This window comes from Cheilinus undulatus, linkage group 12 (genome assembly GCF_018320785.1).
Source record: "Cheilinus undulatus linkage group 12, ASM1832078v1, whole genome shotgun sequence".
In the NCBI taxonomy this organism is placed as follows: domain Eukaryota; kingdom Metazoa; phylum Chordata; class Actinopteri; order Labriformes; family Labridae; genus Cheilinus; species Cheilinus undulatus.
Window position 1 is genome coordinate 44206765 of NC_054876.1, and position 22357 is coordinate 44229121.

General features: G+C 38.3%; 3 protein-coding genes across 4 annotated transcripts in view; 2 read left to right on the forward strand and 1 right to left on the reverse strand.

Annotated features, from left to right (window-relative positions):
* Positions 1-3206: 3206 nt before the first annotated feature.
* Positions 3207-8823, forward strand: kcnj15 (potassium inwardly rectifying channel subfamily J member 15). Its single transcript, XM_041800749.1, has 2 exons — positions 3207-3463; positions 5428-8823. Exon 2 carries the CDS (start codon positions 5496-5498, stop codon positions 6516-6518), a length of 1023 nt encoding a protein of 340 aa, XP_041656683.1. The 5' UTR covers positions 3207-3463; positions 5428-5495; the 3' UTR covers positions 6519-8823.
* A 994-nt stretch (positions 8824-9817) lies between these two features.
* vps26c (VPS26 endosomal protein sorting factor C) lies at positions 9818-15807 on the forward strand. Its single transcript, XM_041801065.1, has 8 exons — positions 9818-10024; positions 11203-11346; positions 12522-12671; positions 13105-13185; positions 13290-13364; positions 13436-13586; positions 13665-13817; positions 15434-15807. The coding sequence occupies exons 1-8, from the start codon at positions 9968-9970 to the stop codon at positions 15514-15516; spliced, it is 894 nt and encodes a 297-aa protein (XP_041656999.1). The 5' UTR covers positions 9818-9967; the 3' UTR covers positions 15517-15807.
* A 675-nt stretch (positions 15808-16482) lies between these two features.
* The window catches only part of ttc3 (tetratricopeptide repeat domain 3), a 45176-nt gene continuing 39301 nt past the window's right edge, over positions 16483-22357 (reverse strand). For both annotated transcript variants that reach the window (XM_041801064.1, XM_041801062.1), the window contains exons 36-46: positions 22165-22304; positions 21950-22018; positions 21765-21861; positions 20615-20718; positions 20451-20535; positions 20181-20282; positions 18772-18986; positions 17928-18042; positions 17685-17819; positions 17331-17423; positions 16483-16831 (exon numbers count right to left, since the gene is read on the reverse strand). In XM_041801064.1, the coding sequence (XP_041656998.1) occupies positions 16721-16831; positions 17331-17423; positions 17685-17819; positions 17928-18042; positions 18772-18986; positions 20181-20282; positions 20451-20535; positions 20615-20718; positions 21765-21861; positions 21950-22018; positions 22165-22304 (1266 nt within the window). In that variant the 3' untranslated portion in view covers positions 16483-16720. The remainder of the gene's footprint in view (positions 16832-17330; positions 17424-17684; positions 17820-17927; positions 18043-18771; positions 18987-20180; positions 20283-20450; positions 20536-20614; positions 20719-21764; positions 21862-21949; positions 22019-22164; positions 22305-22357) is intronic.

A 22357-nucleotide genomic window follows, 5' to 3' on the forward strand; every position in this document is an offset into this window, starting at 1 on the left:
CTTACTGATGTTCAAACATGTGATTAGGTTAAATAACAGACAACAGAGAGAGATGCTTCTGAGGGAGTTCAAATTCTGATATAATAAAGAGTGTTACAGTCTATTTCATTATTAAAGTGAGTTTGACTAAAGAGGCTTTCAGTCTGGCAGAGATTTACTTAAAGGTCCTGTAAATATGCCATCATCGTCATTTTAAGTTTGGATTTATTTTTTATTTTTTGCTTTTATTTTTTTTAAGGCATGAGAGACTCCTGACAATCTAAAAAACTAAATTGTTCCCTACAAACCAATATTGCTGTACAGTGTGTGACTTTATGATCTTTCTGTAAAGAACAGAACAATCAGGATTTTTACACACCTTCATTTGCGCTACAAGAGTGCATGTACAGACATTTTATTGGTTCAGGTGTAGTTTTTGTTGATGTTGATGTATTTCTGAAGTGAGAATCTGAATCAGGTTTAAACCTTTCTGTCGTCAGCTGCAGCAGAGTCATGTCATTTAATCTGCAGAGTGACGAAGAGTGATTCATGAGTTATTGATCCCATACTTCAGTTACACAGACACAGGAATGTGGGTAATAACAATGAAGTTAATAACAAAGCTGAGGAATCATTCAAGGTCATAAAAGTGAACCACAGCAGTCAAGATTTAAAGACATTGAGTACATGCTGTGCAGTAATGGTTCATTCATTAATTATTTATGACTCATGCACTTTGTGAGTCATGTGAAGTGACACTTCAAATCTGATCAGTTGAAGAGTAGCATTCTCTTCTTTATAGTTACCTAATCTACCTGTCACCTCTGCCAGGGTAGGTGTCAGACACGAGGACTAGCGTCACCTCACTGAAGCAGTCTTTTGTTAATTTCACGGAGAGCTGGACAGACGTAGAGCGTTTAAAGGCCAAGGCTGCTCATGTTGAGATAGAGTCTCATATCTTACTATGGCTTTGCTAAAATAATATCTTAATCCTGTGAGGTTGTAAACAACAGCTAGAACAGGATATTTTTGGATTCCTGGGACAGGGCTGTGTGCAATAGGAAAAAAATGCTCTTTCAGATGAATTCTATATATTCTACAAATGCCCTGGAGTCAAACCATGGGGGATTCGTGGCCATAGTTTGAACCTACACTTGGACAAAATATTCAGTACCCTTCTGTTAAGGAAAGGGAAAAAAACACAATGGTCACTGAAATAACTTCAAACTGACAAAAGTAATAATAAAAATTTAATGAAAATAAACCAGTGAAAATCAGAAATTGCTCTTGAGAATCCAAAATAAATAAATAAATAAATAAAACTGGCCTGGACAAACATGATGGTACCCCAAGAAAAGATTAAAAATAATGTGACCATAGGGACATGTTAAACTCAGGTGTGTCCTGTAAAATTAGCATCACAGGTGTCAACGGTACTTTTAAACAGTATTTTTGCCATTGGCATTATTTGTCATCCATGTCATGGAGCAAATAGCCGAAATATTATACTGTAAAACACACTGGATGGCTATATATAGGCTTTCAATCATAGACTGTAAAAAGAATTGGACCAACCCTGTTTGACGTCAGCCGTCTGCGTACAATAGGCGAACTCCAACAGCTCTTGAAGCCAATCCGCGGCAGCTTCCATATGAATTTCACAACTTTCAGGATGCAAAGTATAGCTCAAGGATTAAGAATGTTTTTATTTTTGCAGTCTGAACCGATGCATAGTCTTAAACGGCTCAGAACATGGCCTTATCGGTAGCATTTCTCTATGCAGAAATCACTTCCTGCCCCCACTACTTGTAGGTTCTCCACTGCTGCGAGACATCATCTGCAAAGAGCAGCTACATCTGAGCTACATGCTACACCGGTGGCAGCCATTGCTGTCGCCTTCCAGTGCAACTAAACCCACCGTAGATACCATCTCATTCTCCCTAAATGATGCTGATTGGTCAGATCTGTTTTCAGACCAGGCACATAGAGATTGGAGCTTTGCAGGATGGATTTACCTGATGACAGACATGAAATCTGGCCGATCCATCTGCTTTGTTTGAATTGTTTCTAAAAATATATAACAGCTTTTTTAATATTCATACCTTTACATCAAATTAAAAAAAAAAAATAGATGATTGATTTGCCTCAAATAAAATTTCAGCTGACACGTGTTTCCTGCTTTTTGCTTATTGTTGTGCTAACACTTTTCAGGACCATGTCTGAACTCAACGTTTTAGGTAGAACCTCAAGATTTAGAGGTGACTGGGTTGTATTTACATTAAATTATTAACTAGAAAAGCACTCAGAGAGCGCAGACCTCTGCCATTAGCCCTATCTCCCAATAGTGAAGAATCCTTTAGAAACAGTCTTGGATCTAGACAGTGATCCGGATCACTCCAAAAATCTAATTCGCCATTCACTCCCTCCCCGGTGGGGTGGAGACACGGTGAGGCAAAGCTTTGGCTTCGCTATGTGTGGACTGTCATGGTGGAAGCACCCATGGTCTCACCAGACGACTGAAAGTCATGGCAGAGGGTGAATATTCCACTATTCCTCCCAGCATTGTGAGTATTCTCGCTACAATCTGCTGTCTTTCTCTCTGTTATGCTCCGACTCCTCTCCTCATCCGGGCATGCGTCTTTCAAACTCTATAAACTCCAAAACTTTGAATAGAAACGCACCCAAAAATGCTGCTGGGATTGCAGTTATTCATGTCCGCCATCTCCTGGTGTAAAGTGGTAACAGCGCAGAACTCTGCCATTAGCCCTTTCTCCCAATAGTAAAGAATCCTTTAAAAACTTCCATTTCTGACATTTCCTGAAAATTTCATGAAAATCCGTCCATGACTTTTTGAGTTATGTTGCTAACAAACGAACAAACCCACCTGATCACATAACCTCCTTGGCGGAGGTAATAATTTCAAGCATGCATACTCTCATTATTATCATAAATTCAACTCCTTTTAGTCTTTTATTTTAGCTCTGTACCAAATATCACATAAACACCTTATAAAGCCTTGTGATCGTAGATTTGACACCTTTACCTGTGAATTTAAGCCTCAAATCCACAAAGATTTGAATGAAATAGTCCAATCTTGTTTGGCATGTCTGTCCCCTCAGTGTCATAGCGCCCTTCTGAGAACAATGATAGAGGCCGTAAATGTGGGACTGTGTATTGAGCAACAACAACCATAAAAGAAGCACAACAAACTTCAGGTGTTCCCGGCTGTCGCTCCTACCTGTGGACAGGTAAAGGGGGGCAGGCAGGGGGGATAAAAGCCGACCTACATGCAGATCAGAGTTTACAGCTGGGCTTTGTTTCTCATTTATGCTCTCGCCTGAATACGACTGTGCCAAAGTTCAGTGTTCACAACCTGCAACAACAAAAGGAGAAAGAAGACACTGAGCTAGATGTTCCCCAGCAGCTTCAGCGCTCAGATTCAGTGAGAAAAACGAGAGGATTCAGAGAGGACGATCAGAGAGGGGTGAGTTTATAACTGCTGACTGATTTATCAATAATTATTTTAAGCTAAATTTCAGGCTCCTTTAATGGTTTACCACAAGGTTAACTTTCAACTTTGTCCCTTTTTAAACCTTTAGAGGAGAAAAAAGAGAAGAACGTTCTTTATATATCTGAATATTTAGCTTTTAATGTATTTAGGAAAATAGCTTAATGAGAAAATGTGTTTGATTTGAGGACATATGTCAGGTTTCCTTCAGTCACCTTGAGAGGGCAAAGCTGTGATTAACTTTAAAAGAGCGTTGCAACATTTTTGCATGCCATTAACTTGAAACAGTAACTAAGAACAGCCTTTATACTTTAGTATTTTAATAATTAAACAATCTTTAATGGGTTTTTATTGTGGCATCAGTTTATTTTACAACCAGCTTGGTAAAAATGAAAATATTAGATTTTAATTTAAGTTTTGATGCCTTTTCTAGATTGACAAGTTTAAAAATGTATTTTAGAGGTTTTTATCGGCCTGTATAGTGAAGATTAATCTCCAGCACAGGGAAAATTATTGTTTTTTACTTTTATCTTATACAGTAACTTTATGACAAATTTCTCTTTATAAAAACAGATGGAAGTAGGCTAGCTCAAATCCAATGCATCTCTATGACCAATAAAAGAAAACAAACCCATTGTGCACAGAACTAACTTTGGTTAGTCATTAAGAAATTTAACTACTGCTGTAAGGTAGGTGTTAGAAACACACTTTTATAGATTTTACACAGAAAATATTCACAATTAATGCTATATTTAACTGACTAAAGAAAGCCCTATGCTTTAAATCAGGGGTTTCGAAGTGTGGGAGAGTGAGCCTCCCCTTAGAAGAAATTATCTATTCCATGGACCCCCACCTATATAAAGATTCAGACTGAAAAAAAACAACTACATTTTTAAACATTTATGTCTAATCTTTAAACATTTTTAACATTAATATATTTTTGATATTTTGGACTGCAAGTGTCCTTAAACATCTGCCTTTCCCTCTTATTTAGTGGGAACTATACGTTTACATCAGGATTGCACAACAACAGACCATCCTCCACCTTTAGCCTTTCCTGGTACTTTCTTTTGATCAGTGCCGGTGCACTGATCAGTGACTGAAATTCCTTTCACTTCCTGTTAAAATTCCCCTAGTTTGGGCACTAGACTTTTTGCTCAGTCTTAAGATGACCCCAATATTTACACAGCCTTATGCTGTCATTAGCTTGTACATCTTTTCAAATTAAACACTGTGACTTGAGCATCATCGGGATCAATGCAGGAAAATCCTAACTTGGATAGTTGACTCTATAGCATAGTCCCTACAGTAACTACAAGTCTATCCATTTTGCTCCATGCACAGCAGAAGTTGGCAAAGCAAATCATCTTTTTTTTCTGGTTTATGGTTCCCCTGAAGTTTTGTGCCCCCCCCCATAGAATTCTCAATTCAAAACTAGAAGTAAACATCACAGACAGGTGCAGCATGTCTAGTCTCTACTTGTATTGTGTTATAGTTTTGATTGAGAGCCTCTCAGCAGTAGAAATTACATTCTGTGGGTCAATCTTTTTAGTTTTTGCTAGCAAACTATATCTTCATACTACTGAGTAATAGGCTGTTAAACAGTGCAAAGCTAATTGACATAAATGGTGAAAAATAATCCTGTGGCAGACTCAGAGGAAGTAGGAAGTAAACTCCCAGGAAGATTATTGGATAGAGCAACAATATGATGGCATGTTACAGCAGTTTTTTACAGTGGAGAGTAGGCGGGTCAATCAAAGTAAATGCCTACTCTATCCTCGAGTAGTGATTCCTGCTTAAGTTTTCCTGATTTGTGGCTAATGTTTTATACTTTGTTTTCTTTCTGTTAGGCTTACTGTGATTTGGCCTGCTGTCAAACCAACTTTAAAAACTTTTATTGCTTCATATAGACTTTAATGGTATTTCTTGATCTTTTTCAGTCCTTCCATTGGTGATGCCATACTAGAACTTCCAAAGTCTTTCTCCGTTATAATTGGCGCAGACAAACATGGCGACCAGGAAGAAAGAGGTCCAGCGAAGGATTGTGTCCAAGGATGGCCATAATAATGTACGTATCGACAACGTGGAGGGCATGGTGAAGCTGTACCTACATGACATCTGGACCACCGTAGTGGACATGAAATGGCGCTACAAGCTCACTCTGTTTGCCTCCACCTTCGTCATGACGTGGTTCATCTTCGGGGTCATCTTTTACTTTATCGGCATGGGCAACGGCGACTTTGAGCCTGGTCTGAGCACCAACCACACACCCTGCGTACAGAACGTTGGGACCCTCACCGGAGCCTTCCTCTTCTCCCTGGAGTCACAGACCACCATTGGTTATGGTTACCGTTACATCTCAGAGGAGTGTCCACTCGCCATCTTCACCCTGGTGGCTCAGCTCGTCATCACCGGCCTGGCTGAGATCTTCGTCACCGGAGCTTTTCTTGCCAAACTGGCCCGACCCAAGAAGCGAGCTGAGACCATCAAGTTCAGCCAGCTGGCGGTGATCTGCCGGCGTCAGGGGAAGCTGTGTCTGATGGTGAGGGTGGCGAACATGAGGAAGAGTCTTCTGATTCAGTGTCAGCTGACTGGGAAGCTCCTTCACTCCAATGTGACAGAGGAAGGCGAGAAGACACAAGTCCACCAGAGCTCCGTGGACTTCAACATGGACTCCAGCAGCGAGTGCCCCTTCCTCATCCTACCGCTCACCTTCTACCACGTCCTGGACGAGCACAGCCCGCTGGCAGGCCTGAACGCAGAGAACCTCCGCACGCGAGACTTCGAGCTCCTCGTCACTCTGAACGCCACCATGGAGTCGACTGCGGCCACGTGTCAGAGCCGCACCTCCTACGTCCCCCAGGAGATCCTCTGGGGCTACGAGTTCAAGCCCGTTCTGTTCAGCACCACAGGGGGGCGCTATGTTGCAGATTTCAACTTTTTCGACAAGGTTCAAGTTAGCAACGACCCAGCCTTCCTCAGCAACAACACGGAGAAGCTCAAATTGGAGGAGGACTACAAGAAAGAGTAGAGGAGACATGTTTCATTGCTTATGTTGGAAATAAGGTCAGGACTGTGCCTGTTGGTCAGAGTTACTGTCTTATTTATGGCCCCATGATTTCACAGATTAAGAGTTTTAACACTCCAAATGTTTTGGTTTAATACTGATTCTAAATATATATTTTAGTAAGGAAACCTTGGGATACATAACTATTGCTGAGTGAGGGCTTTATCGTTGTTAAATAGCATTTTCTTAAATATGGAATTTCCATGCTGATCCATCCATTTTATTTTACCCTGTTTTTCATGATAACGTGATTTCTGTTGTTGTTTGTGGAAATCTAAACTTTTTAAGTTGTTTACTCAAGACAACAGGGTGGTTTTCCAGTGACACCAGTTTATTTCTTGGGATCTTGGAAAAATGACCAGTTACTATTGGAGATCCTAATCTTGCAAAGTGTATGGATTTTCCAGATTCCATGTCTGTCCTCGGGAAGATCCATTTCCCAAAGCTTCAATCTGAAACGTCTGTGCCTGGTCTGAGAATGACTGGACCAGTTAGCATCATTTTAGTAAACTGAGGCGATAGCTAAAAGCTTGGTTTAGTTTTACTGCAAGTCTGTAAACAATGGAGACCAGTGACGCGATTAGCTCAGATGTAGCTATAGCGGCAGTTTTATCAGAAATGGACAACATTTTTTACTAGAAGAGCAAAGAATCCCACTGAAAGCTTGTCTTGGTGGAAAATATGCTTTTGCTTTTCTCCTGATTGGTTTTGGCAAGAATTTGATTCACCGTCTGGCTCCACTGCAGTTAAAAACAATATGGCTGCCTGTTGAGTGCATATAAGGAAGTTTACTCCACAGGGCTGTGCCCGCCTACATCATATGCTTTTCACTCTGATTGACCCATCCCAAAATTTAGAGATAGAACGCTTGCACAATAACCCTTTGAGATTTTTGTAGAAGTGTCTGCCCTCCCGAAACACCATTCATGGGCTGTTGTCCAAATGTATGCAAAATACATCCAATCCAATGGATATCTGAAAAACTCTATAGGTTTTTTGCAGTCATGTGATACCAGTGACAACCAAATTACTTAGTCCTGCAGAAGGGAGACAAGAGTCTTGAGGAATCTAGTAAGAGAAATAAATAAAAATGGCTGTCAAAATCAACACCAGTGCGAAGTGTCCATCTTTCTGCAAACAATTCTTGGACAGTTTTGAATTCAACAGCAGTGCACTGAACTGTTGAATTCTTCTGTGTGAATGCACTTTGCACAAATATGCGACCAAAATATGAAATATTTAGTACAGAGGATGCAATTTAGAGCACAACGTTTAAGGCTATATCCACCAGTTTGAAATACACTGCGTGAAATTAAAGCCAGTTTTACATTTTGTGGCAAGATTTACTTTGTTGGAAAGACTAAAAATGGAGCCTGTGTGATAGACATGATGCTAAAGCTAGGTCACAGTTAGCTTACAAGCTGTCAGACTGGGAAATGATGGAAACAGCTAGCATGAAAGTAAAGGGGTAAAATTTATTTTTTAATTGTGGTATAAAAATTTTTTAAAATGAAGATAATTTTCGCATTGCTTTGTTGGGTGTAACTTCACGATTACACTAAGTAGGATAGCAAAGCTAATGAAGCAAAGATTAGCTCTGTCAGTGAGAATTCCCCAGCTTTTGTTTTGTTTTTTGTTTTTTTTAAAGTCCTTGCAGTTCTGTATGTTTGTTAAAACTGAGAAGAACTTGTCAAAATCAGTGCCTGTCTAAATCAAATGGATGTTTGAATCCATAATTTAATATGAACGTGTTTTTAACCTACTTTAGCATGACGGATACAGTGGTCATTGCCATGATTGCAGGTTGGAAAACAATAAAATAACAAATGTGTCATGTTCAGTGAGTTTGGAGACATCTTAAAAGCAGCCATACACAAGAAAAAGTGTACATTTTACTTTTTACTAGCCTGTTGCCTTCCACTGTCTCCTATCAGTATGCTAAGCTAAAGCTAGCTAAACTAACCTCCAGTCCTGAAAGATCGGCAAGCAGAAACACACTCTAACAACTGTTTCTTTTTGTAAATGGATCCCTTTAATAAGGAATAAGAAATATGAGTTTATGAAGGCTAATATAATTAAATGTGTCTATTTTCAAGTGATTTACTGTGTCTCTACCAAGGTAAAATAGGAGTGTACATGATATGATTCTTTGAAACACACAAGCTTTCCATCTTTTTTAAACTGGTCTGGGTTATGGTGTATGAAACACTATGTATGGGACTCAATGATGTAGCACTGCAATGTTAATAAAATTGGGTCATTTTCTAAATAAAGGTTTCTGTAAAGAAAATCGGTGTATTTTCGTTTTACAGTCTACACAGGGAAAGCCAGCAGTCACTGGTGAGTCTGAATAGGATTAAATGATAATAGAAAACGGCAAGAAAATGAGTGGTTAGAGTCTTTTAAAGCACAGAACAGGTTCAGCCACCACCGTACGTCTCAGTTGTGTGTAGCTACTGTCAGCTTCTGTTGTGACAACACTGAGAGACAGCCAGCAGCTGGAGCTGCTGCTGACTGTATCTGGTCCAAACAATCTTTCAATCCAAAACAAAACTGGTCTTTATACTGTCAACAACAAAAAGAGAGCATTGAAACTATACTACTATAATTTAAACTGCATCACTAAGAAACTGATTTAAAGGCTGCAGAACTGTTGGCAGTGAACAACTATCAAGCAGTGTGGGAAAATGAAGCTGCGCAGAAGTGCAAAAACTGGCATGTAGTTTCTTAAATGTCCACCTGAGGCTGGCTCTTTTAATACTGCAGAACCTAACATGTTTACAGCCTGGTGAAAAACCTGTTTTAGTCTGCTCATTTTTCAGTTGGTAAAAACTGGGGTGAATTTCTAAGTAAATCACCCTTTTGGGTGGTAATTAGACAAGAGTCTTCCATGATTTGGCACAGTTTGGGGCATGCATGGCTGAACTGATTGACATTCATCTTTGTAGCTTACCTTGAGGCTAACTCCTGTTCCCAAATGATAGATAGATAGATAGATAGATAGATAGATAGATAGATAGATGACAAAAATAATTATAATAAATAAAACAAAAAAATCGGCGATAAAAAATTAAAACTAATACTAATACGTTTGTCCACGATCACTTCTTTAATTCATTTCCCTTATGATATTTGTGCTGGCAGCAAAAATAAGAGGGGGAATAAAGGTCAGGGCACATGACTGCACTTTTTTCATCGACAAGGCTTTTATTTTGAAGGATTATGCATCCGCTTTCCCCGAAGATTCTGAACCGGAAGTCGTATCGGCGTTTAAGTAAACACGGAAGACGGGCGGAAGCTGAATCCAGAGGAGGCAGTTTTAGATTTTAACAATTTATTTGTGCCATTTAGCTTTAATAAGCCCAGGTTAGAACAAGTTATTCAAATGTTTGCTTAATACATCTTCAGCAGAGATGAGCGTCACTTTGGATATAAGACTGAAAAGAGCGAACAAAGTTTACCATGAAGGGGTGAGTATTTTTACCGCTGCCAACTAGCTCTCAAACTTAACCGTCTCTCAGCAAGATAAGTGTACTTTTGACTTCATAATACGTATTATATATAGATAAGTCATTGATAAATAGACTCGAAGTTGGCTTAATACCTTGCAAGAGGCGCTGTCCTCTGAGCACATGACCAGCAGCTGATTAGCAGGGGTGTTTCGCCTAAATCTGTCACCCTTTCAAAACCGCTACCGCTGTTAGATGAGCCGAGATATTTAAACTTAGTAAAACAACAAAAGTATTAGCATATTTGTGCTTTACACAGAGACTCGCACACTGTTAGCGACTAGTTTAAGTTAATGCTATTACAAGTATCATCCACCTTTGATACAGCTAACAAATATGAAGTAAAATAGGGCTGGACAATTAATCGAAAATTAGATTAAATCACAATATGGCCTGCTGCAATTTTTAAATCGCTAAGGTGCAATATTTTTTGAGCTGAAATTTGGGTCTAAATATCCGTTTTAAACTTTTCTTTGCAGCAGAGATGTTATGCATAACATATCATGCAATCATTCAGGTGCCATTTAAAAAAATCCTACCTTCTTAATTTTTGTAATTTCTTATTACATATGAGAATGACAAAAAGCCTTCAAAGCAATAATTCATTTCCAACTTAAATGCGAGTCAAAATCATCAGAATTAGACCCTTTCAAAGAATTGTTTAGCCCTTGTTTAGGAATAAAAGAAAGTTAAGGAATAATCACATTTCAAATCACAATTGCAATATTGGGGAAAATGGCAATTAGATTATTTTCCAAAACTGTTCAGCTCAATAAAACATATTATTATTTGCATTTAAAGCTTTTTTAACAGCACCTGATCCAACGATTGATCGAATGGTTTTCTTCTGCAAAGTGATAGCAAAAAACAAAATCGTCAAATGTCACATTAAGAGTTTACTGCCAAGGTTGGCAGGTACACGAAAGCTGACACTGACATTGCCTTTTATTCAGAAAGCATATTATTGTTTGTGCTTTTTACTTTGAACAATCTTTAAACCAAGCATTAGACCTGGCATCTATTTACCCCCCATGATGACATGAGTACTGTCTTTCACTACATCTTGTTTGAAACTCAGATGTATTGCCCTAATGCTGAAGACATTAGTCAGGACCTCTAGTGTTTTGTTTTCTGTGTAGGAAGTGGTGGCTGGAGTCATCGTGCTGGTGTGTAAAGAGGCTCTGCAGCATCACGGCATCTCTCTGAGCATGGAGGGCCTGGTCAACCTGCAGCTCAGCTCCAAGAGTGTCGGCGTCTTTGAGGCTTTCTACAACTCTGTTAAGGTGAACACTGAAAACTTAAACTATTCAAATCATCACATGATGGGCTGCATTCTGACTTGGTACCCTCCTATCAAGCCAGAGTCAGTCGTCCTGCAGTCAGAAGGTTTTGGGTTCGATCCCCAGCTCCTGCAGTCACATGTCGATGTGTCCTTGGGCAAGAAACTCCCACTGCTGACCAGAAATGAAATAATATTAAATATATATATATATTTATAAACATGGAGGTTTTTTTTTAAAGGAAAACATTTGGCAGCAACATATCAGTCACAGATGACATTCAAAAAGTAATATGGGCAGAATTTAGAGGAAAAACGGTGAACACTGTACTGCAGTGATACTCAGCGCATGGCTCTTGAGCCACACGTGGCTCTTTTGTGATGATTTGTGGCTCTTCTATGTCTTCATTTGAAATATTTTTCACCCAGAAAACTTCAAAAAGGGAAAATTTGACTGCAGAAACTATCCATTGCAAGCTACACTCTTGTGCAGCTATAACTTTAATTGTCAGTCTTTATTTCTATTGTCCAATTTTGCCCTTTTTAACCATTTTTTGTCTCTTTTATCCTGCTTTTTGCTATTTGCCCATTTTTTCCCCCTTTTTGCCACTTCTTGCCCATTTAAGCTATCCTTTGCCATTGAATGCCACTTCTTTTCCCCATTTTTTCCACTCTTGCTGCTTTTTGCCCCTTTTAGTCACTTTTCACACATTTTTTGCAACGTTGTTACTGCTTTTTTTTTTACCACTTTTGTCACGTGTAACTCATTTTTCTCCCAATTTTTGTCATTTTTTGCCCAGTTTTTGCATATTTGTGCCTAGTTTGCCCCTTCTCACCCATGTGTTGTCACTTCGTTGCCACTTTTTGAACATTTTTCCCACTTTAACTCATTTTTTTTTTGCCACTTTAACCCATTTTTGCTACTCTTCACTACTTAAATCGTGACTCTTTCAAAGGTATTTTTCAAAAGTTTGGCTCTTTGGTTGAGCAGGGTTGAGTAATACTGCTATACAGCTTCCAATAAGTAACTTAAACAAAGAAGAAACAATTTGATCTACAAGATCTTCCCAAGTTTAGAGGAAGTCAGCAAATTACATCTGTACCTGGATCGAGGCCACAAAAATTTACCCAGCTCAACAATATAGAAGCATTATGTAACCTCTGTGCCTCTTTTCGCAGCCCATCCAGCTGATCAGCAGTAACATCGAGGTGGCCAAGGCTGGAAAAGTCCCAGGAGGCAAAACTGAGATCCCCTTTGAGTTCCCACTGAGCACAAAGGGAAACAAAGTGCTGTATGAGACCTACCATGGAGTCTTTGTCAACATTCAGGTGAGAAACGCTCACAGAAAACAAGAAGAACAAAAGAATTAATTCCTTTGTACTGAGGGAGGATAGTTACTCATGGTCATATTTCCTTCTTCTTACTCAAATTTCATCTGAGAAACTCTTGAGTAAGCCTCATTTCATAATCTTCAATCTACATTAGCCTCATAATAAAGCCTAATACAGTACAAAAATCCATTGGAAAAAAAGGTTTTAATGCAAAATAGTCGAATTAAAAAATGGGAAGACTAATCGCCAAGATTAAGTACAATTGGAAAATGTATTGTCTGACAGCCCTAGAAATAAGTAGAACCTATGAATCAAAATCCTTTAAAATTAAAAGATAAAGTTGACATGTAAACTCTCAGATTGATGCCGTTTTGGTAGAACGGATGTGAATATTTGTGTCTGTAAACCCTCCTGTTGGTGGTCTCATCAGTACACGCTCCGCTGTGACATGAAGCGCTCTCTGCTGGCCAAAGACCTGAGCAGGAACTGTGAGTTCATCGTGCACTGTCATGTGAGTCAGACTGATATTATTGCTATGGTAATATATGTCATGAGACAGACTTTATTTTATCATACTACTCTGCTGAACTCTTTAATGTGCTGCTCTGATTTCAGCCACAGAAAGCTAAAGTCGTCCCTACACCTGTAAACTTCACCATCACTCCAGACACCCTGCAGAACGTCCGTGAGGTCAGCACCGCTACTTTACTCCTCTTTGTCTTATTTAATCATGGCTGATAGGAAACTTATGGTGTTTTCAGAGGAGTGTGCTGCCAAAGTTTCTCATCAGAGGAAATCTAGACGCCACCAATTGTGTGATCAGCCAGCCGCTGACGGGGGAAGTGGTGGTGGAGAACTCAGACGTCCCCATTAAGAGTATTGAGCTGCAGCTGGTGCGAGTAGAGACCTGTGGTGAGTTCTGGCTGTGAGATAATCAAGGAGGAGTTTCTGTTGTTGTGGTAGAGTGTTAAAAGTGTCTGCTGCGTTCAGGTTGTGCTGAAGGTTACGCCAGAGATGCCACAGAGATTCAGAACATTCAGATCGCTGAAGGTGACGTCTGCCACGGCCTCGCCATCCCCATCTACATGGTGTTTCCACGACTCTTCACCTGCCCAACACTAGAGACCACCAACTTTAAAGTCGGTCAGTAAACCCTGAAAATCTTCATCAAGTATTCAGAATTGTTTTATTTTTTTAGAGCTTCTGTGAGAGGTTCTCACAGGCAGGTCATGAAACATGAATAGTGATATAAGTAACAAAAGCAAACAGGCCACCAGCACAAATGATGACTTTTGTTTTTAATGCAGAGAAATCTGGTTATGGGTAACAGCATGTGCTGACTACACACAATGTGGCTTAAGAACCACCTCATCATCTAATTTCCTCTCAATTGCATAATGGGATGGGCGAGGAATAAGGAAAGAGGGAGATGACAAGGTACTAGGAGTGTCATTTCCTTTATTTTCTTCCACTTTTGTCCTCAGCAAAGCTAGCTAGCTTGTTTTACAAAGTGGAGAGTAGTTGTACATTAATTATATCTATTTCCATGCTAGAAATGCGCTCCAACTTGTGGCAACAAAGAACTGTTCAGCTCAAAGCTGTTAAAGTTTAATCAACATCTGGGACAGGTGTTTCTGGCCTTAAGGGCCCACACTGGGTACTCATTCTGCCCTGACCAGGACTAGAACCCCCAGTCTACTGTAACAAAGTCAGCTATGTAAACCACTGAATTATCCATCTGCACATCTAATATTGGAATAAGGCAGTGGTGGGGTGGGGGGGCACAAGACCCTGTCTGCTGTGATGTTAAAAATTAGATGTACATAAGTATTTTTAAAATCACAGTTAGAAACATAATGTATGACAGTGTATTAAGGCCACCTAAAAAAAGAAAAAACATTTATAGGATCCACTGATTTTTGGGCAAAAAATAAATACATTTTCGGGGAAAAAATAGCCTTTTTGAGATTATAAAGTCAATGTTGAAAAGGTGAATATTTTTGGAATAAAAACTCAGAATATCAGTGTTTTAAAGTCTTACACCTTGACATTAAAAAAAAAAAAAATCTAGTTTTGAAATTATAAATTTACAACATTGTAATGTGAAAAATTTACAAGAGACCAAACTGATAACATATGTTGGATTTTTTTTCCTTCAAATGTCAAAAACTCAAAGTTTTGGTTGACTTACATTTATGACTTTTAGAGTTTAAAAAATCATGTTTTTTCCTTGTTAATTAATGGATTTTTAAATGTAAGATTTTTGAGTTCTTTGGCAGAAAAGTGGAGTTTTAAAAAAAAAAAAAAGACATTTCTGACATTGACTTTGTATTTTAAAAATCACAGTTTTGTACTCGATATGAAGCTTGTTAAGCAGTATTTTACCTGAACAGAGTAGAAACACGGCACACAGCTCTTCTGGCTATCAGTTAAAACGATCAGTTTAGATTTTCCAGTCACAATAAAATGGACACATAATTTACTCATAATTTTGACATGATGGGTTTTGTGTCTTACTAGCTAACTATTTATGGCCATGGTTAGATGTTAGGCAGTCAGCACAGACTTGAAGTAAATACTACCAGATTTCATAAATTTAGGAATCACTTGTAAAGACATTAAGGTAGGTCACACCTTGGCTGTTTCCTTCTGCCATTTTTCCGGTTCAATCTGTAAATTAACTCCACAAAAAAGTTCACCATGAAGAATTCATGCTTTGCAAGAAACCTCTCCTTATCTTGTGATTTTTTTCCCCCCAGAGTTTGAAGTCAACATCGTCATCGTGCTTCATGATGATCATCTGATCACAGAGAACTTCCCCCTGAAGCTGTGCCGAGTCTGAAACTGGACGTCACATCAGTAACACCGTAAACTCCAAGCATGTTCCCTTCAATACGTGGGACTAAAACATGATCTGTGAGGAGGAAACCTGCACCGTTTACCTGGAGATCTGAACTCTGCTTGACTAAAAATCCACAGGAAAAGGAGGCAATGCTAACCTAGAGAGATTTAAAATACAGCGGATCCTAACTAACACGGATGAAAATGACCAAATGTTTCATTTGATTGTTTGTGATTTTTTTATTACAGTGTAATAAATGTCACACAAATAAATAAAAGTATGAACCATGCATTTTTTCCCACATTTCAAGTTTGGTTTTATGAAAGAACAAAAGTTTGAAATATTCTGGCCTGCCTTGAAGAAGAGAGGGTTCATCTCAGTGTTATTCCTTAAATAAATGGAATTTAAGTGTTAGATCGAGATCCACATGCAAGCTTTTCTGCCTTAAGAGGTTAGTTGTTTGATCAGTAAAGAAAAAGTGCATAGTTCTGCCGTTTTGCAATTTTATGGGATTTTCTAATAGAATGATTGCCTTGCTTAAGTTTTACTGTAGAAGTGCTGCCTTCAAGTGCATTTTTAAAAGCTTAGTATTCCTTTAAGTAGGGTAAATTTGCATTTCCTGTTTGGGTCGTGATGTAGTTGAAAAATAGGTTTCAAGCTCTGAAGTTTTCCTGGTTAAAAAAAGCAAATTAAATTTTGGCATATTGAAATAGATTGCATTTTCTCTCCGGCGGCTTTGTTTCCAGCCACTTTTCCATCTTCTATTTATTAATTATTGCAAATTCATGATGACCGCTAAAATGCCTGAATATTTCCTGGGTCTGAGCAGAGAGGAAACTACAACTAACTCTCCAGTTTGTGAAGCAGTGAAGCCATTTAAATTTACTTTCTTCCCAAGTTTTTTCTTCAAAAAATCTTAATTTTAAACCCTTAAACTTGAGAGGTAAACATCTCACAGACAAGAGCTCAAAAATGAGTCATTTGTTTATTCGAACTGAAGTCTCCCTACACATCACAACACTTTAAAGATACAAATAACTCAAATTTCTGCTTTTAGAGGTTTTAATCAAACATGCAGTTACTGTAAAAGAAGATAAAAGCAGGCGTAATTATAAGAGCATGTGAGGGGAGGAGTTTAATCAAACACATGGTTAAGAGAACGATAAAAGCATGCAGGTAGGTAGTAAAGATTGGGGGGGGTATATTAGGGAGCTTGGCGTCTACGGCCGCTCAGCGCGGGGAATTCCTCCGGCAGCAGAGCGTGATCTCTGCAGGTGGGACAGGTGCTCTGCTCCTTCAGCCAAGAGCGGATACACTGAAGACACACAAAAAAACACGTTAAAACCAGAAAAAAAGAGAACTTATAACATGGACATAGAGAGACTTTAAGGCTCCTCATTATTAGAATATTAGAATGGATAAGTAGAAATCTCAAGACAAGTATTTAAATGTGTAGGAAGACCTATATATGAATATACTTTATGCCCCTCTTAGAGCTTCTGTGCAAAGTTTGTCATTTTTTTTTTCTTTTTTTCCCCCCGGCACACATTTGCGACCCACTAGATAAAGCTTCACGACCCACTTTAGGGTCCTGTCCCCCCATTTGAGAACCACTGTTTTAAAGTGTTACCCTAGGAATTTAAACAGACTTTTTTTAGGATGTTAAAATTTAATTTCCAAGAGGAGCTGTCCAAAAATAAGACAACTGTTGGATGTATGAAACCTCTGCTCCTCTTCTTCAAAACGTTACATTAAAAAATAAATTCCATTTTCCTTTTGCAGCAGTGAAGTTTAAGTTGGCTCTGTAGACTCACGTCATGGTGGAAGCTGTGTCTGCACTCCAGCACACAGATGTTGTCTGGACTCATGTCATCGTGACAGATGATACAAGGATCCTCAACGTTCAGCTGCAAATGAAAATAAATAAATAAATAAAAAAAGAAGTTGTATGGCAGACTTTAACATACTTTGCGTTTCCTGCTAAATATTAAACATCAGTGCAGTGTGGCAGAATTTGTGCTAACTTGCTAAAACAAAAAAGAAACATGCTAAGATTTCTGTGCTAAATTAGGCAAAAGAAGTTAAAACATTTGATATTTTGGTCATAAAATCCACACTTATGTTCATCCTCGTTGCTTCTTTCCTCTGTTGTGAATGTTCTGACTTACTGCGCTGGACTGCGTGGCTCTCTGGGGTACGGGCTGCTGCCACACAGGGACTGAATTTACTAAAGGAGGAGTGACGGACTGAGATGGAGTCCCTCGGCCTGTGCGGCTCGATTTGGCAGCTGAATTCAGTTTTTCCTGAGCCACAAAACAAAAGAAAATTGTTTTTAGATTTTAAAATTACTAAGGAGTCAAAGAAAGCCAAAGTGACAAATAGTATTTTCCATCATTACATGAAGGACCCACCTGATGGTCCAGGATGAGCTGGCTGACTCCTCCGACCATGTCCTGTAAGGACATACTGCTCAGGCTTCCACCGCTGGACAAACGCAACTCCTTAACAAGCCTACTCAACTCTGGCCTGAAAACACAGAAACAGGATTCAAATGAAGTGGATATTTAAGATTAATCTAGCAGTTTATTAAATGTTTTAAAGCTGTGCATGTGGAATTTGATCACCAAAAGTTGCCTGAAGAATACACAATCATAAATCCTGAGAGTCCTTGCAAATCTTCCTGTGATTAGGGGATATCCAGTTTTTTTTTTAAACCGTTAAACTTTCCCACAGTATTGTATGGAAAGATACACAAACCTGCATACAAAACATTTAATACTAAACAAAAAAGGCACAAAAACAGCGACACAGTCATAGGAGGAAAGAAAAAACATTATTATGACTTGTAGAACTAAGTTTGCCTACAGGCCTCCCTGTTCGCTCGTCTCCATTTCCGTTATTAAATACCTCTAAAGAGGTTTTAAATTTATAATAATGGGAGACAAAAGTCTTGAAAAACGTGACTTTTGTTGTGCTACTATAGTCAGTCTCTCTAGAATTAGAAAATTTAGAAATTAGATCTAGAAACATCTTAAAGGCTGGGAAGAGGGTAAAGAACACATTTACCAGCTAAACATGTTGTGGTTGTTAATAATCTCCATTTTTCTGATCTAGTTGACAAACTTAGAAAAATACTCTTAAAGAGCATTACTCTATAAAGATACTAAAATCAGACTGAGGGTAAGTAACGGAGGAATTACATCCTAATAAGGCGTCATTCACAGACGTGCAGCTCTGAAGTGAAGCCCGGGTTACCTGGTGTAGGTTGGGAACATGGTGCTCAGGCGATCTATAGCTTTATCAAACACAGTGTTGCTGTGCAGAGGTCCTGACGTCCTGTTTGGAGGTCTGTGCTGAGTATGAGGCGGAGCAGCCGGAGCCTCAGCTGCAGCCTGCTGGGTGAGCGGGGGAGAGCTGCCGGAGGCCCCTGCTGATGACTGAGGGGCCACATTTGTGGCTGAAGCAGATGACTGAAAAAAGAAATATTTTATTTTATTATCATGTTTCTGCATCCAGACAGCCACTAGTCATGATCCATAGCTGAATTTGAAATGATAAACGGTCAGTTTAAAGTAGCTAAATATGTCCGTCTCCGTTGAAACTCAAAGTGTGGGTGTTTTAACTTTTTCTACTGAAGAAAATAATAGCGTGGAAGCCCATTTCCGCCACTTACAAAATCATGAGATAAGAAGTCATAATCATGTGATTAAAAGACACAAGCATGAAATAAAAAGTCATAACTACAAGATAAAGTTATTACCGCGAGAAAAAAAAGTCAAAGTTATGACAAAAAGTCATAATCATGTGATAAAAAGACATAAGCATGAAATAAAAAGTCATTATCACAAGATAAAGTTTTTTATTGCAAGATAAGAAGTCATAATTAGGAGATAGAAAGTCATATTTGCAAGATAAAAAATTAATTACTGTGAGATAAAAAGTCATAATTTCAAGATAAAGTCATAATTATGACGAATATGACATTATGAAAAGTCTTAAGCATGAGATAAAAGTCCTAATTTGAGATACTCTGTTTACACTCTTGCGTGTTTTGTTTACTCCACTCTTGCTGCTGTAAATTTGGAATTTCTCCGTTCAGGACTGATAAAGGAATATCTTATCTAGAAGGCATAATTATGAGACCAAAAGTCATAAATAAAAAGCCAGAATTATGAGGTAAGTCCTAATCATGAGATAAAAAGTCATGATTATGACATTAAAAGTCAAAATTTTAAGATCGACATGTCTTAATTATGACATTAAAAGTAGTAATTATGACATAAAAAGTCATAATTGTGACATAAAAAGTCATAATTGACATAAAAAGACATAATTATGACATTAAAAGTAGTAATTATGACATAAAGTCATAATTATGACTTAAAAAGTCATAACTGTGACATAACAAGTCATAATTATGACATAAAAAGTCAACTGTGACATAAAATGTCATAATTATGACAAAAAGTCATAATTATGACATTTCAAGTTATAATTATGATATAAAAAGTAGCAATTATGACATTAAAAGTAGTGATTATGACATAAAAAGTCATAATTATGAGATTAAAAGCCATAATTTTGAGATAAAAAGTTATAATTGTAAAATAAAAAGTCATTATTATGAGATAAAAAGTTTCTACTGGTCTTGTGGGTTTTCTTACTGAAGCAGTTGCAGGTTCTTGCTGGTTTTCACCACTGACTGGAAGAAGCTCGTTGACTCTTCTGCCTTTCTTCACCTGATCCATCTGCTCCTTGTACTTGGTCTGTGGATCAAACAGAGACGAGTCTTCAATTAAAAATCTGGATGATTCTTCACTAATGAAGGCATTACTGCAGTTTAACAGGCCTGTGATATTTTTATAAACATAGAGCTAAAAGCATCAGCCTCTATGGGTTTATGTTTCTGTACGTGCTGTAATGGTTTCATTTACCTCAATAGTTGAGATTTCCTCCTCGATTTCTTGCATGCTGGCTCTCCAGTCCTTTCTGATTAGGTCCAGGTGTTCACTTGGGTGTCTGGCGTTAAAAAAGAGTCACATGTTACGACCTAAACCTAATAAATCACTCTTCAGAGCTGTAATTTCAAAGTTCTTACCTGTGCATGGCCTCATCCAGTTTGATGAGCAAAGCCTTGTTGTGGGTCAGCTCTCTGTAGAGGTTGTGCAGATCCTGATCCCGTTGGCTCTCCACTATAGACAGCTGGAGACGTGAAACATGACCAGGTGAGATCAAATGTTGTAACAACACACAACCCTTGTTATTCTAATGACAGAAAGCTTTAAATACAAAAATCTTCACAAACTATTTAATAAAGAGCTGCATCAGATTATATGATAATAAAGTCAAAAGCACAAGATAAAAAGCTGTAATCATGAGATAAAAAGTCAAAATTATGATACAAGTTGAAATTATGAGAAAAAACATAACTGCAAGATAAAAAGCCATAATTCTGAGAATTTCATAATTAAGAGATAAAACTAAATTATGAGATAAAATTCATAATTAAGAGCTAAAAAAGTCAATTATGAGATAAAGTTCATTATTATGACATAAAAAGTCATAATTATAAGATAAATATTCATAATTAAGGGCTGAATAGGCCTAATTATGAGATAAAAAGTCAAATAAAAAAACAATTATGAGATAAAAAGTCACAATTATGAGATAAAAAAGTCACATTTATGAGATAAAAAGTCACAATTGTGAGATAAAAAGTCATTATTACAAGACTGCATAAATGCAGCTTTTTTAACCAGCCCATGTGAGCAGAAACGTCTGGTTAATATTAACTGACTAGATCCATATCTATAACTGTGCTGTGTAGTGACATGCCTGTGTGAATCAAAGACAAAAAAACAAAGATTATTGTATATCTGTTAGATTTCTGGACCCAGCTCAGAGCTTTGACACTTTTTAAAATCTTTTCTACAGAGCTGTGTAACACTGGCAGCTCAGCATCTCCAGAATTCAGCGGATATGTCTGGGATAAAGTTGCTAAGCAACCGTCGGCTGGTGCTGGCTGAAACTGATTTTTAAAACCTTTAAACTAGTCTTGTCCTGAACACATGTAGTTTAATTTTTCTAACACTCTGAGCTTTTATGACCACTGTTTTTGTTAACGAGACATTTACACAAAATATATAAAATATTCAGATTTCTGGCACACATTAATTCATTTTCAGCCCCTGTTATACTCAATATCAGTAAGGTTAGCATGTCAATAAGAACCAAAGAGTTAGATCCACCTGAGCATTGTTAGACCTCCTCTTAGTCAAGGGAAACGTGGCCTTACTGCGCCTGATTTCATCCTCCAGACTCATTTTCTCAGCTGCTGACTGGTTGCTGAAGAAAATAGAGTAGAAGAAGAAGTGAGACACCAAGTCTGAGGTGTAGCTAGTCATCATAGCATCAAGGCTAGACCACAGCTTACCTCAGCTCCAAGAAATCCCTAAGCTTTGCGTCATAGGTCGATTTCTTCTCACGGATATTTCGGGTGAGACTTCACACGAGAGAAAAGAGATGAAATTAAGATCAATCATCAAATAAGAGACTTAAGAGCATCTGCAAAGATACTTCTGTAGAAGGAAGCTAATTAAAGAAATCAGGATATTATCCAAAAACACAGAACCCCTAAGGTGATTCTACCTCTTGTGCTCCTCCACCAGGTCTTCGATCTCTGTTTTGAGGGACTTCAGGACCTCCTGGTTGGCTTTTTTCTCATTCTGGTCCTTTTTCACCTCCTCTTCAAGCTTCTGCTGGAACAGTCCCAGCTCCGTGTTCGTCACCTAGACCACATTAAAGACCCAATAACACATCAATCAGTCCCCTACACTGAGCT